General features: G+C 52.9%; 1 protein-coding gene and 2 non-coding genes across 7 annotated transcripts in view; all 3 read left to right on the top strand.

Annotated features, from left to right (window-relative positions):
- The window catches only part of UBAP2 (ubiquitin associated protein 2), a 121,036-nt gene that overhangs the window by 105,993 nt on the left and 254 nt on the right, over positions 1 to 14,789 (top strand). Inside the window, exons 19-31 of one of the 5 annotated variants that reach the window (XM_059924588.1) lie at positions 2,025 to 2,064; positions 4,200 to 4,383; positions 5,283 to 5,352; positions 7,112 to 7,237; positions 9,515 to 9,740; positions 10,539 to 10,630; positions 10,795 to 10,842; positions 13,213 to 13,291; positions 13,515 to 13,720; positions 13,997 to 14,096; positions 14,181 to 14,288; positions 14,432 to 14,499; positions 14,579 to 14,758. In XM_059924588.1, coding sequence (XP_059780571.1) covers positions 2,025 to 2,064; positions 4,200 to 4,383; positions 5,283 to 5,352; positions 7,112 to 7,237; positions 9,515 to 9,740; positions 10,539 to 10,630; positions 10,795 to 10,842; positions 13,213 to 13,291; positions 13,515 to 13,720; positions 13,997 to 14,096; positions 14,181 to 14,288; positions 14,432 to 14,499; positions 14,579 to 14,758 — 1,527 coding nt within the window. The remainder of the gene's footprint in view (positions 1 to 2,024; positions 2,065 to 4,199; positions 4,384 to 5,282; positions 5,353 to 7,111; positions 7,238 to 9,514; positions 9,741 to 10,538; positions 10,631 to 10,794; positions 10,843 to 13,212; positions 13,292 to 13,514; positions 13,721 to 13,996; positions 14,097 to 14,180; positions 14,289 to 14,431; positions 14,500 to 14,578; positions 14,759 to 14,789) is intronic. The other 4 variants (XM_059924589.1, XM_059924590.1, XM_059924591.1 and 1 more) reach the window with 4 other exon arrangements.
- TRNAG-GCC (transfer RNA glycine (anticodon GCC)) lies at positions 663 to 735 on the top strand. The gene has a single exon. It is a non-coding gene; the product is annotated as a tRNA-Gly (tRNA).
- Positions 3,477 to 3,558, top strand: LOC132368297 (small nucleolar RNA SNORD121A). Its single transcript, XR_009504035.1, has one exon. It is a non-coding gene; the product is annotated as a small nucleolar RNA SNORD121A (small nucleolar RNA).

A 14,789-nucleotide genomic window follows, 5' to 3' on the forward strand; every position in this document is an offset into this window, starting at 1 on the left:
GGTCAGCTAAGTCAGAGTTACTCTCTGGCATCTGCTTTCTACCGTGCAGAATTTTGTTGCTCTCATTTTCCACCTGTATTTGCCTTTCTTGGTTTACATATTTTTAAAAAGCTGTGTATTCTTCATACATCTTCTTTAAGAAGTTTATTTTTGTGATTTCCGACATGGCAACCACTAGCTACATGTAATAGTTTATTTAAATTAAATACACAATTAAAAGTTGTTTCTTAGACGCACCACATTTTAATGCTCACTGTCTAGATATGGTTAGTCACTACAATATAAGACCAAGCACACACAGACAGTATTTCCATTATTGCAGAATATTCTGTTCCCGGGCTTCCCTGGTGGCACAGTGGTTAAGAATCTGCCTGCCAATGCCGGGGACACGGGTTCGAGCCCTGGTCCGGGAAGATCCCACATGCCGCGGAGCAGCTAAGCCCATGCGCCACAACTACTGAGCCTGCACTCTAGAGCCCACGAGCCACAACTACTGAGCCTGTGTGCCACAGCTTCTGAAGCCCACGTGCACCTAGAGCCCGTGCTCCACAACAATAGAAGCCACCGCTATGAGAATATACAAGATACTGAATATAGTTCCTTGTGCTATACAGTAGGACCTTGTTCCATTGTTTGTATTTAAAAATGATTTTCTAGGGACTTCCCTGGTGGTCCAGTGGCTAAGACTCCACGCTGCCAATGTAGGGGGCCCAGGTTCAATCCCTGGTCAGGGAACTAGATCCCACATGCTTGCAACTAAGATACCGCATGCCGACAACTAAGACCCGGCACAGCCAAATAAATTAAAAAAATGATTTTCTAGGTGGGATGAAGTGTTCCTAAGGTATGATGGCAGCTGTTTCGTTCCCCTTTTCTGTTTTTTTTGTCTGGTGTAGTTTTGAGAAGACTTTGTATGTCAGGGTTTGTGCTGTCTTAGCTGCACATGCTTGATGTCATGTGTATGTATTTACTGAATAGTGAAGCCCTGTTGAGAGGGAGGCAAAAGAGTAGAACTTTGATTGCTCTCCACCTATCTTTGTATATTGGTGTTTCCCTTTCTCTGACTTTAGTCTTTTAACTCTTGTTTTGTTTTTCCCTAGCAGTTCTGTTTCATTGTCTACATTTCTTGTAAATAATCTCATTGTTTTAAGCTAAAATGTGTTGTAAATAAGATTTTATGAGCAGAAATTGTACTGGATTTTGGTTAAGGCAGAGTCGAAAGCTATAAGCTTTGTCTTTTTCTTTAGTAGTTTTGACATTTGTGAGAAGGTCATTTCCTCAGCTTCCTTCTCCCATCCAGGACCAGTGTCTGAGCCCTGTAGGTTCCACTGTCAATCACTCTTTGCCGGGTCTCCCCACCCAGTCTGTGGAAGTAAAGTTTTCCTTGTGAGGATGCCTCCTTCTGGGAGAAGGTTTCGGTGAAGTGCTTTATGCTTAACTCAGACCAGTTGTTTTCAGATTCTGTTCTTTTTGGGACCGACTACCACACAGTCCTAACTCACTCTTTCCCCACCCAGTTCAGAAAAAAACGTGTTTCAAAGTAACGTCTTTCTCTGAGAACCATTTTGTTAATAATATAAAATATGTTAATTCCTTGTATGAAAGTTATCTCTGTTATAATTTGGAAACATTTTCTTTCTTGTATGGGGGGTACTCAGGAGACAGAATGTGCTTGAGGCAGAAAGGCTTGTGGTGATTTCAATATAATGAGAATTCCTAAGTCCTTCCTGCGGCTTAATAATTTTTAGGACTGTTTCATTGCTTCCTGTGCTTTTGGTCTTATGTTTTATCCTTGTTACTTCCTTAAATACCCAGTTTGTTTTTAAAAAAAAGTCAGCTTGTTGAGATTTATTAAGAATTTGTTGTATTTCCTCTCCTTTTATTAAGAAACAAAACAAAATAGGCCATAGTTCTTTGCTTAATTCATAATGCTTCATATGTTTGTGGCTAAATCCCAATAGAAAGTCATCTAGGTTGTCATTTGATTTTGCGGGTTTACTTACTTTCTTTTCTCTTTCTTATAGAATGGACATGGTGGTAGTCGAAGTCAGCAGACAGTAGACAGTAAGTATATGAGCTAACTATTCTTGTCGTGGCTGGTGGAAACCACAGACTGAAAAAGCGTAGCTAATGTGATGGGAAAACGATTGGCCAAGGGCTAATTCTGCAAAAATAGTCCTTTTACATTTTTTCTGAGAGCTATGTCTGATCCATCTTTGGCATCATTTCTTTGGGTTTAGAGTTTAGCTAGAGATTCCCCGTGACCAGGTGGTAGCTGATGGTATTATTAGAAATGCTATATCCACAGCAAGAAGGAGGTATTGTATTATTCTGCCCTTGTCAGACTGCACCCCCAAGTGTAGAGTGTAGGCTGGATTTAAAAGATGCTTTGCTCAGAGGCCCAGGTTCCAGGATGCTCAGAGGGCTCTCACTTCAGTAATGTGAAGACATTTAGAGCAGAAATTGGCGTGCTAGTTCAGGAAAGACATTGTGAGGAAGAGAGATAAAATGTTGCTCACTATAATCACTTGGGAGAAAAGGAGGGGGCCCTCCACATCCAGCACAGCTCAGTGATCACTGGAGATAGTGTAGGTGAATCCCCGTTAGTTGTTTCCTTTGTTCTTAGCTAATTTATCTATGGTTATGGTCATAATCTAAAATGAAACTGATTTTCATTCATCATTCAGTAAAGCAAATGGGTATCCACTATCGGTATGGAAGTCAAAAAGACCCTCTTTATTTAGGAATTTTTGGAGAGTGGCCGTGGGATTTTGCCAGACCAGGAGTGGGCCTCAGTTGGAATTGAAATGACATATGTGATTTACCCAGAGTTGGGTTTGGTGTTTCTGGGCCGCCAGAGCAACAGATAACGTGGTTAGCTCTGAGAACATTGGATGTCACAGGAAATGTGAATTCCACAAGCCGTGGTGGAAAGTTTCTTTTGTCCAGGCATGGGGTCGAGAGCACATAGAGGTGTCCTGGAGATTTTAAGTGAGATAATGAGATGTGAAATGTCCGTAAAACATAGTGCACGTTTTAGATAGGTTTTTATCTCCTGTGCTCTCTTCTCCAACCGTCTCTCTCTCTCTCCCTCTCTCTCTCTTTCTTTCTCTCTCTGTCACACACACACACACACACACACACACACATACACACTCAAATTCATACAAACACACGTTCTTTGAGAGGCTTTCTGTGAACCTGTCATTAATGTGATCCGACACTCAGGGAGGTGAGTTTGGGGCCAGGGACATCTATGGTGTGTTTATCTAGTTTCTGTAAGAACAGGTGTCATTTGGGAAGGACTGTCAGTAAAAAGCAAGCCTCAGGGGTGTGAAGACCACTCTTAAGAACTGACTGTGCTGTGTTGCCCTGTTGCTGCCTGTTCTGGTTTTCGAGCTGGCCTCCAGTTAGAGACTAGTGTGTGTCCCCTGGACTCCCAGGGCCTCCTGAGGAAAGGTGCCGCCTCCTCCTAACTGGAAAAGACAATGATGCTTTATTTCCAAGCACATATCTGAGTTGTATGTGTGGATGGCACTAAAACTGAGTCTTTTCTGCAGCTAGGATTGATCGCATTCATGCTCTTCTGAAAGCCTAACACGTGCGTTTGTGTGCTCTGAGGTCTGTTCTGTTCAAGCACATGCGAAGGAAGTGCTCACTGCGCTTTTGAAAGTAGGTGTGGACAGCAGGGGTGTCTTCTGCAGATTTTAGGCCTGTGTAGCTCTCCACAGTATATGTACCCTGGGCTCTCAACCCCTTCCTGCCCTAAACTGCCTATGACCTTTCACAAAGTCAGCCTGATTTGATAGAAGCAGACCTAACCCCTGGGTGGTTCGCCTACCAGATTTTCACTGTCCCTTGCTGTGCTCGTGCTGTAACTGTATTTGTCAATCTTAGAGCCTCTTTCCCTTCTGGGTGTGGCTCAGGGTCGGGTCCCTTTAGTTGGGAGGGGCATGCTCACCCCAGAGGGGCCGTGTACGCTGGTAAAGATGTCATTTCCCTCCTCGCCTGGGGTCTGTGTTCTGACAGTCCTCTCCGTAGTCGCAGCAGACAGAGAAGGGCCTGCCTGCGGCATGCTTGCGCATTTTCCCCAGGGGTGTAACTTTGTATGTGTCTCAACTGAGCCTGACGTGTCACAAAACATTGAGCATATTTCTGATACGGTTGGTTCTGGCGCTAAACAGATCTGTTTCTTACAGCTCCTTCATCTGTTCCAGCTCCAAAGACCACAGACCCTCCCTCCGCTCTCCCATCCGTGGGCTCCCTGCCCAGCACCACCTCCTGCACTCCGCTTCTGCCCTCTGCGCCCCAGCACACTGCCGCTCTGCCCTCCTTGTCCCAGCCTGGTGACCTGTCCAGCAGCCCCCTCTCTCAGCTTAGCAGGTATGTGGAAAATACGGGCCGAGAGTCCGAGGCACACAGCGAAGTCCTGGAGCCCTTCTAGATGGCTGTTCCCATGAGCAGCACCCACTGTTGCTCCCTGCACGACGTCCTGGCCTTTTGCAGTAAGGCCGCAGCGTAGGTGGCTGGGTAGTGTCTCACAAGCGCCGAGCGTGAAAGCCTTGCTGGCCTGTAATGCCCCTGCTGTCACAGAGCCCTGGGTCCCCTGGGAATGGGGTGGGTCCAAGGGTTGCTGCTACTCTTCTTCAGCCCTCAGGAGGGTGCCCCAAACCTTGTCCCTCCTCTGCATTCTGGGCCCCTTGCTGTGATGTGGGGTGAGAGTGCCGGGGGGTTTCTCAGCAGGTCACTGCCTCGCACTTGTCATGGTGTCAGAGATCAAGTTATCAGAACAGGGTGCAGGAGAATGGGATTTGTCTGGTCCTTACCCTGTCTTCTGAGTAGACTTCTCCTCTTGCCTCCTGTAGCGAGGAACAAAAGCGTTTGGTTTGAATTCTGCATTTGATGGGAATTCAAGCTCTGTCTCTGGCATGTGGGGTTGAACATAGGAACTTTCTTCCCTCACACACAGATTTAATGGGGTCTCTGGGGCCGGCAGTGTTCTTAGTGCAATCCTGTTCTTAGCATTTACAGTCTACGGAGCAGATGGTTAGAGTTGCCTGAGCTGGCTCTGTAGCTTTCCTAGGGCAGGATGTCCCGGATCCTCATGCTGAGTGACCCTTTAGGTCATTTCTAACCACAGAGCACCTGGACTGGGCTCCAGGGCCACACGGAAGGAAGGATGTGAAGGGATGGGCAAGCTCGCGTGCAGCCCTCCTGGACGCGTGTGTCCCTCGGGTGGAGTGCCGGGGGGTGGACACGCGGGGCTCTGCCTTGTCTTCCAGCTCCCTCTCCGGCCACCAGAGCAGCCTCTCCTCCGCGCACACGGTGCTCTCCACCAGCACGTCACACACGGTAAGTGTTTGCCCTGCTGCCTCACCCAGCACCCTGCTTAGCCAGCTTGGAGCTTAGTCATGTGCAGGTGGGGCTTTAGTTTGTGGATTTTAAATATCTGAAATACTCTAATAGCTTGGCTGTAATGTCTCCATGTAGGTACATGGTTTGAACAGATGATTTCCTAGGCACCATGGAGGACATCTTGCTTCCTAAGTCCATGTCCCCGTGGAAGAATTGGTCCTCCATACCTGGTAGATGATTGGCAGGGCTGTCAGGTGGTGAATTTGTTCCCAAGAACTCACTGAGCTCCCTGTTCATGATAGGAGACCTTTCTACCTGGCAGGGTTGGTTTCATTTGCTGGGGCTTCTTATGTTGAGGTCTTTGCAGGTTTTTTAGAGGAAAGTAGACCCGTTGCTAACTTCCGCGTGGGCTCCACTAAAAGTCAACTTTAATCAAGAGCAGTGTCCCTGGGGAGCGCTCTGTTACTCTGTGAAGCCCACTGTAGGGAGAGTGCTCGACAGGAAAGGGAGCTTATGTGTCTCGGAGACTGACAGCCCAGTCAGTGTAACTGTATTCCAGGTTGCTGGTGGTCGTGGAGACGTCACTCTTGCCGTCTCGGGCCATCTTCCCCAGCTCAGAGGCAGAGGCTTTGGGGAGGTTGCTGTTGAAGAAGGAAGTGTGGGTGTGGAGAGGCAAGAGTGGAAGCACAAGTGGACGAGTGTCCTGATGGGCTGAAGAGTGACCTAGATGGTGGTTGCTGAGGTGCGGCTTCTGAGCTACGGAGCTGGGAGCATGGTCTCAGGGGTAGGGCTCGGTCTAGACCGAGCGGGGGTGAGGGCTGACGGCCGGGCCGTGGCAAGGAGGCAGGGCAGCGGGCGGGTGTTGTGCTAGAAGCCGGAGAGGCTGGCACGTGGAAGGAAAGGTGCCTGGAGAGAACACAGTGTCCCTCTCCTGGGAGACAGCAGGCTTCCACAAGGTGGAAGTAGATGGTTCCTCAAGTGGGGAAGGAAGTTTTGGGTGCAGATGAACGGGAGAGTCAGGAAATTGGGAGAAATTTGTTTCCTCTGAAGAAGAAGTCAAATCTTTCGCTGTAGAATGAAGCGATGGAAAAGGTTCAAGTCCTAGCCTTTATCAGGATCTGGCTAACATCGTGGCTTTCATACTCTAGCTTCCCAAGCGAAATCAGTTTACACATAATTCTTTGTCTTAAAACACATAGATCACTGTCTTCATAGCAGAGATTGGTGTGAATATCTCTGCCCTTGGAGTAAGTTGCCCACCAGCCAGTGCCTCCTGTTTGGCCAGTGGGAGCCCTGAGCTGTCCCCTTTGTGAGCCCTGCAGAGCTGGCCTCCTGTTCCGGGCACTGTGTGTTGGAGCCCAGAGCTCTTGCTCTCATGGGCTAGCTGCACTCTGTGTCTTAGCAGGAAACCCCAAATCTTACAGTCCCGATGGCCACAGCCAGAATCGCCTCGTACAATTGCTAACGTCGTCACAGATTCAGTAACGAAAGACATAAAAAGATATATACTGAAAAGTTTTTGTCTCTTTTCTACTTGGTTGTACCCCTTTTCCTACTATTTTCTTGATCCTCTAGTTTGTTTTTTATAAACCCATAAAATGCATACCTAGTAGTTTTCCTTTTACCCTTTTTCTTTTCCTGTAATATAAATGGGAGTATTCTCTACATAGTGTCCTTTATCTTTTTCCCTCACTTAACAGTGTATCTTCAGGAGGTTTCTGTGTTGAATCAGAGTTCTTTGTTCTTTTTTTCACAGCTCTGCTGCATTACATTATTTAATCAGGCCTCCTCTGATGGAACTTTAGGGCCATTTTCAGTCTTGATACCTTGGAAATACTGTGGGTTCAGTTATAGACCACCACCGTGGGAATATTGTGGGAAAGTGAGTCATATATCTTTTGATTTCTTAGTGCATATAAGTTTTGTTTACACTATACTGTAGTCTGTTAAGGTGTGCAATAACATGTCTACAAAAACAACATACATATCTTAATTAAAAAATATATTATTAGCTAAAAATGCTAGCCATCACCTGAGCCTTGAGCAAGTTGTAATCTTTTTGCATTTGTAACATCAGAGGTCACTGATCATTATAGTAAATATAATAATGAAAAGATTTGAAATATTGTGAGAATTACCAAAATGTGATGCAGAGAGAGGAAGTGAGCCAATGCTGTTGGAAAAATGGTGCCGATAGACTTGCTTGACCCAGGGTTGCCTCAGACCCTCACTTTGTAAGAAATGCAGTATCTGAGAAGCACAAGAACACAAGATGTGCCTGTACAAACAACGATGTATATAACCTTCTGCACATGTTTCACGTGTGCATCTGTGTCTGGAGGGTAAACCCTGGAGGTGGAATTGCTAGGCATTTGTCATTTTATATAAATTGCTCTGCATAGTGATTTTAACCCACTTAGATCTCACTGGCAAAGAATGAAATGTCCTCTTTCCCCATGACCTCCTGAAATGATGTTACCAAATATTTGTATTTTTCCAATGTGTTAATAGAAAAATGACCTGTCAGTATAGTGTTTAATCGAAAGAGCTTGAACATCTATTTTATATTATTGGAAAGCCATTAATTTCCTTTTGGGTGAGCTGTTTACATTTTTCATTTTCCTGTCAGGTCTGTGGTCTTTATTTCTGTAGTTGGGAGACTTAGTAGGTAGCCCTTTGTGATGGGAAGTGCAAATATTTTTCCTAGGTTTGTCATTTTATGAATTGATTTTTGAATAGTCGGATATATCGTAGTCTATCAGAGCCAGGTCTTTCCTACCTTGTCTGTAAAGGAAATCTAGTGTTTTCTCCTGCCCTGCGTGTTCTGTGGAAGGTTTGGTGCAGCTGTGCTTTTCTGGGCCCATCTGAGGAACTGAGTGGCAGCCCCGTCGGATGGTCTGAGCGAGCCAGCAACTTGTCTCCCTCAGATTTGAGAGGTGAGAGGGCAGATGCAGGAACGCCGTCAGGGTCCACTGAAGGCAGGAGAGGCTTGCTGGATGACTCTGGAGTTCCCGTGGATTCCCCGTACTCCCCAATCTGGGAATGTTCTTTTTTTTTTTTAATCCTGCAGTTGAAAGGTTGTGCGGCCAGTGCCAGCATCACAGTGCGGTCGGTGGTCAGAACCGTTCCTGATCCTGTGGCGGGCGCCCTTGGCTCCACACAGGGGACCGTGGAGTGGGTGCTGGGCAGGCCCAGCCCTACCCTGGGCTCTCCTCTCCCTGGTTCTGTCTGTCCATCTAGGCGGAAGGAGCGGGAATCCTGAGGAGCCCCAGGAGACCCTAATTTTAGCGGTCTTCACTTGCTGAGCCGATTCTGGATACTAGAGCTCGGGTGGGCAGGGCTGCCCGCGGGGCTGGGACCCGCACGGCGCCGTCTGTGCCGTGGAAAGCAGAGCACGTGGTGGCCCCCTTTCTCCTGGTCCTTCCTCTTCTTCAGCTTCCCCTCCAGGAGTTTCCCGGCTTCTTTGTTGTGCGCAAGTTCTGATTTGGAGGCTGGCCTCAGCCTTACAGAGCCTTTCCCTCCCTCTCTGACCCTTGCTTTGCCCAGCCAGGTGTATCTCTTCCACCCACCCCGCAGCTCTTGAAGCCCGTCCTGATGCCCTGCTCGCCAGCAGCTGGGCAGGACCCTCGGCACTCGGGCTCTTCACAGCCTTCTGCTAGGCGTTGCCCTTCTTTCCTCGGTGGCTCTTGTCGGGCAGGCATAGGGCCGGGCCGGGCCCTGCTGGGTAGTCCCTGGTGACCTACAAAGTGCCCCCAGATCCTGGAGCAAAGGCCTCTCTTGGCCACCTGTGACTTAAGGTCAGAGGAGCCAGGAAGGCTCTGACTTGGGCTGGGCTGCTTGTGGCCCCAGGCTCGACTCTCCTGAGGCTCCTTGCTTTTCTGTGAGGTGGGTTTTCACCTCATGTTGAGATGCTCTGTGCTCATCTGTGTCTGTGCTTTGTTTCACTTACCAAAGCCTGAGCAACGTTAATGATTTTTTAGGAGGGTTTCTTGGTCGTAAGTCTCCATTTTAATGGTCTTGAGAGCTCAGCCGATGAGTTGTGTCCCGATGGCCTAATCTGGCTGCAGTGTGAGAGGCCACGGTGAGCACACTGGTCCGTCTGAGACTGCGGGCACACAGGCCAGGCCGCTTCTTGTGCACTCCTGTGCTTTGCCCCCAGATCCATGTGTCCTGGCTTTTGTCTTGCCAGCATGCCGGCGTGGAGAGCTCCCCTTCCCTCCAGTCCTCAGCCGCCTTCTCCACGGCAGCAACCTGTGCCTCGAGTGCCGCGTCCTCAGGGCTCAGCCTGCCGAGCAGCATGAACACGGTCAGCAGCCTCTGCCTGGGCGGTACCGCTGTGAGTGCCCCCAGCAGCAGTGCCAGGGCCACGCCCTTGGTGACCTCAGGTGTGTGCCCCCCGGGGCCTTTCCGGCTCCCCCGCCCCTCGAAGGTGCCGTTCCGCTTCCCGGGAGGAGGCCGAGGGGGGCAGGCCTGGGGGGGTTCCACGAGCGTCGGAAGCTCAGTCTCCCTCCGGCTCTGCCGCCACTTGCTTGTCCTCTTTGTTCCACTCACCTCTTGAGGCCGGATCTTCCAGAGCTAACGTGGGGGGCCAGGTTCTGGGTGGTGCTGAAATCAGCGTCTGGGGGGCACGCTCCCCTGGGCAGATTCCTGGCAGCCCTCGTGCTCGTAGCTCCCCATTCTCTTCTGTCCTCGCTCGTCGCTGGAGCTGAGATGACGGAGCAGCTCTCGTGGGCTCCTTCTGCTCTCGGTGCGGCCGCCCGGCAGCCGGACCTGGGCGGTCTGTGTGGGCCCAGCACACTGTGGTTCGGTAGCAACGGCTCGCCCGCCTTTGGCCCAGCTGTGCCTCTCCTGGCGCTGCCCGGCCTGCTTTGTTCTGAGGGGCAGGCGGTCCCTGCTGCTCGGGCCCTCTCGGGTGGTGCGGCCCTCAGGAGAGGGTGGCGGTGTTTCGTGCCGCAGGGCGCGGACCCCTCTGGTAACACAGCCTGGATGTGGTGGCACGTGCTCTGTCTCCCCCGCCCCCTAGCATGGCTTCCGTTTCTCTCGGCTGCTGCCCTCCCCTCTTGCCCGTGGCGTCGTCTGGGACGGCGCCGTGACAGCGGGCTCGACACCCGCCGTGCCCACAGTACCTGAGGAACCTCGCCCTCGTGGTGGCCCCTTCACTCCATTTGAGTTTGCCTTCACAGGCAAAGCGCCCCCCAGCCTGCCCCAGGGGGCGCCTCCCCTGCTGCACAGCCAGTACCTCGTGGGCCCCGGAGGACTGCTTCCTGCCTACCCGGTGAGCGCACGGGGGGCTCTGGGCCGGCCCCCGGCAGGACCTGGGGGCCTCGGGTTGCTGCTGCTCCTTCCCTGAGCCCACCTCTGCCGCTCGGGCCCCGGGCGTTTCTCCGGCTAGACTCCGTCAAGGCAGGGCATCTAACAGCCTTTTTGGTCCTCACACAGATTTATGGCTATGACGAGCTCCAGATGCTGCAGTCACGGCTGCCGATGGTGAGTGGGTTTGGGGTGGTGGCCGGGGGGATTCAGGCTCTGAGTCTCGCGTGCATCTCACCCGCGCGGCCCTGACTGCCACCCTGTCTGGCCTTCAGGACGCTCGGCCTGAGGACTTCCCTCAGCACCACAGCTGAGAAAGCTGCTTCCATTTGGTGGTTGTGCCTGGTGCACCTACAGCCTGGGCACTCGAGTGTCCTGTGCTTGTGCCTGGGGATCTGGAAGATCATTGGGACCTGGGGCCCCCGTAGGCAGTGTCCCTACCAAACGTGGGTCCTTCTCTTCCCTTGAGTTCCACGCCTCCCCCCACCAAAACAAACAAACAAACAGGACGTGGCGTTGCTTACCTGCCCCTAGACTTTTTATAAAGTCCTCTCCGAAGTACCATCTAGTGTTTTTGGCTTCTGAAGTGGCCATTGGTGATGCTCGTGATGGCAGCTTTGTTCTTCTGAGTGAGCGGCTGGAGCCGGCAGTCTTCAGGGGCCCTTCTGGGTTTAGCCTACCATCCCGTGTATAAGAACGCTGGCCCCAGGATCTCTCTGGTTGCTGCAGCCTCACTCTGAGGGCAGCATTGCCTCTTTATTCTGGCCCTTGCTACCAGGCTGAAGCCCTGGGCCTTCTCTGGGACGGCCACGTGAGCAGGACTGCCGTGCAGGAGAGGTGCAGGACGAGGCGTGCTCCCCGCCCGCACAGCCTGCAGGCTCCTCTACCGCCACGCCCGTCTTGGTCTGGCGTTTCCCAGACTCCTGATCACTTGCAGCAGACCAGGGCATCTGTCATATTGTCTGGGAGTAAATAGCTATTTGGACCCCGATGTCAACTCTCCTGGGTATGGTCTTTCCTTTTCCCCAAGTGAAGGTGAAGGCGTCCTTCCTCAGACTCCTCTCCACTGCTGTTAGCTCCTCTTGGGCTGGCCACAGAGAGCTCAGGGAGCTGCAGGCACCACCTCTACCTCCCAGGCCCAGTGGCTGAAGCTCGTGTCTCTCAGAAGACTCTTTCATCTGCTTGGAATGTTTCCGTAGGTTGGTAGCTGGGCAGCTCTCCCCCAGTGTGCAAACCAGCAGCCAATCACACTACTGCTCAAGGGGCCTGCGGGACTCTCCAGCTGCTGCCCATGTCCCTGGAGGGCCCAGAAAGGATATTGAGGACATGATGACAGATTTCTAGGGTTTCTGGGGATGCCTTAAGCCCTAGGGCTTTGCAGGGAAACCAGAAGTGGCCCTAGTCCCCCTGACACTCAGGAAACCTTGCAGCCAGGAGCCCCAGGGCATCAGAGATGGAATGCAGGAGGTGGTCCTGAATGAGTCTGAAGGTGGTGCCTGGTCGGGCCCCTAGGAGTGACTCCGTGGGATTCTAGCCCTGGGAATAAATCATCCTGGGCTGCTTCATATTCCTTCTGTCTTTTTGTGCCTTAGAAGCAATCACCTCTGAGCCTGCCTTTTGAGATGCATTTCTTTCATTTTCCCCTTTGGTCATTTCTTAGATTCTGGTACTTTTGTGCCTCATTTCCACCTTTGGATTTTCTTGTGTGAAAGAGCTCCCCCTCCTGGGCTTCCTCCAGGCCTGTCCCCGCTTGTGTTCTACTAACTGTGCTTTCCTAGCCCTGCCTTCTCTTGTGGTTCTGGTCTGAGGGTGCCGTGGATTTCCTGGAGGTGTCCGGAAGATGGGGCCAAAGGAGGCTGTAGGTGCCTTTCCTAGACACTGCTGCCCATGAGGAAAGCAGGAGGGCTTTCCCTTGGCTCAGTGGCCCGGGGTGCAGTATGTCCAGGGCTGCCAGAGCCCTGGGCGGTGAGTGAGGGTCAGGGCAGGCCTCCCCTTCTTCATAGAGCTCCACTGTGTTTTGCCTCAGCATCCACACTTCTCCTGACTCCTGTGCAGTCAGCGTTGCCAGGGCAGAGTGGGTGGTCTCTCCTAGTTCAGGACCTGACCTCTGTTAAACCCTTTAGGCTCCTCCTCCTTCTCAGGTTTCTCCTGGTCCAGTTAACTTTCCTAGCTGCCCTTTAGAATCCCTGTCACTGGAGAAGCCAGTAGAGTTGGTTTGGCCCCTGACATTCACCAGCATCCATCTGTGATGTGGAATGGATGTGTGTGACTGGGCCTCCCATGGCTCTGCCCGGGGAAGGCTGAGGGATTGGTCAGTGTGTCTACATGCTGTGTGCCTGCCACATTGCACAGCCCTGACCGGCACCATTTGTCTTGAATTCTCTGTGAGTGCTGCCCTCTGGTGGTGTGCCTGTGACGTCCCTGCGGTCTGGTCGGCCTGGGGAACGTGGCATTGCCTGGAGCAGCACCCCTACTGCCTGCAGGTTCTGCTGTCCGGGGAGTGGGGTGAGGCTCTTGTGCTGACTGAACGTCTCTGGTCTCTCCTAGGATTACTATGGGATTCCTTTCGCTACACCCGCAGCCCTCGCCACTCGAGATGGGAGCCTCGCTAATAATCCCTATTCAGGTTAGTCTTGTTCAAGGGATTAGGCATGGGGGCGGAGTGGTCATTGGACTGGCCTGTGGCTCATCCCAGGAGTCTGGGAACAGATGCAGAAGGGCTGCAGAGACCTGCCAGCTTCCTGTTGTTGAGCTGGCAGCCAGGCCTGTTCCTGTTCCCAGGGACCAGTCTGGCTTTTTCCTGGCTGGATAGGGGGCAGTGACTGGATTCAGTGCCCCGTTTCTCCCAGGTGATGTCACAAAGTTTGGCCGAGGAGACTCTGCGTCCCCTGCACCTGCCACCACCCTGGCTCAGCCCCAGCAGAGCCAGTCCCAGGCCCACCACACAGCCCAGCAGCCCTTTCTGAACCCTGCCCTGCCACCTGGCTACAGCTACACTGGCCTCCCCTACTATACAGGCGTACCCAGTGCCTTCCAGTATGGGCCCACCGTGTTTGTGAGTATTCGGGGGGGGGGGGGGTGTTACTCCAGCTCCAGGGAGCAGAAGCAGGGAGGGAGGGACAGGTCCCCACTCAGAGTGTCACCTGGCCTTGAGGAATGAGTCAGGCTGGGGGCGAGGTTCCTTTCCCATCTGTTTTGAGATCTAGCGTGTTGCGCTACTGAAGACGCCTCCCTAGTGGTTGTGCCACCTGCTGCCTGAGGCTAAGCCGGGGTGACCTGCTCCCCCGCCTCTGTCCCCCTACTAATGCCTCTCCTGCTTGCCTGCCACCAGGTCCCTCCGGCCTCAGCCAAGCAGCACGGTGTGAGCCTCAGCAGCCCCAACACCCCTTTCCAGCAGGCCAGTGGCTACGGCCAGCACAGCTACAGCGCAGGTGAGGGGTGCTCCCGCCACGGAGAGGCACGGGAAGGACAGGCTCGCCTAGCTCACACGCGCCCCTTGTCCCCTGCCGTGCTAGGTTACGATGACGTGAGCCAGGGGGCAGCAGCGGGAGACTACACCAAGGGTGGCTGTGGTGGATCATCGCAGGCACAGAGCAAGTCTGCAGGTTCTGGGCCTGGCAAAGGTAGGCCTTTCCAGGATTGCGGCCCAGAGCAGTCGTCTCCTCCCCTGACTCCTCCGCAGGCGAGGCTGCCCCAGAGGGCCCCTGCAGCGGGGCAGGCTGGCGCTGGGGCCAGCTGCCGTGGGAACAGCCGCTTTTCCTTCCAGGAGTGTCGGCGTCTTCGAGCGCCCCCGGCCTCCCTGACGTGACTGGGTCCGTCTACAGCAAGACTCAGGTGAGGGAGGGCCGGCGCTGGCGGGAGGGCTGGCGGAGTGCCGCCAAGCGAGCCTCACTGTCGTCTCTCTGCCCTGCAGACTTTCGACAGGCAGGGATTTCACGCGGGGACCCCGCCGCCGTTCAGCCTGCCCTCGGCCTTGGGCTCCCCTGGGCCCCTGGGCCCCGGTTACGCGCCCTCACCGCTCGTGCACGTCCTGCCCGCCCACCAGCAGCCTCACTCACAGCTGCTGCACCACCACCTCCCGCAGGACGCTCAGGTGAGCCCGGTGCAGCAGGCGGCCATCCTGC

Source organism: Balaenoptera ricei, chromosome 6 (assembly GCF_028023285.1).
Source record: "Balaenoptera ricei isolate mBalRic1 chromosome 6, mBalRic1.hap2, whole genome shotgun sequence".
Lineage (NCBI taxonomy): Eukaryota > Metazoa > Chordata > Mammalia > Artiodactyla > Balaenopteridae > Balaenoptera > Balaenoptera ricei.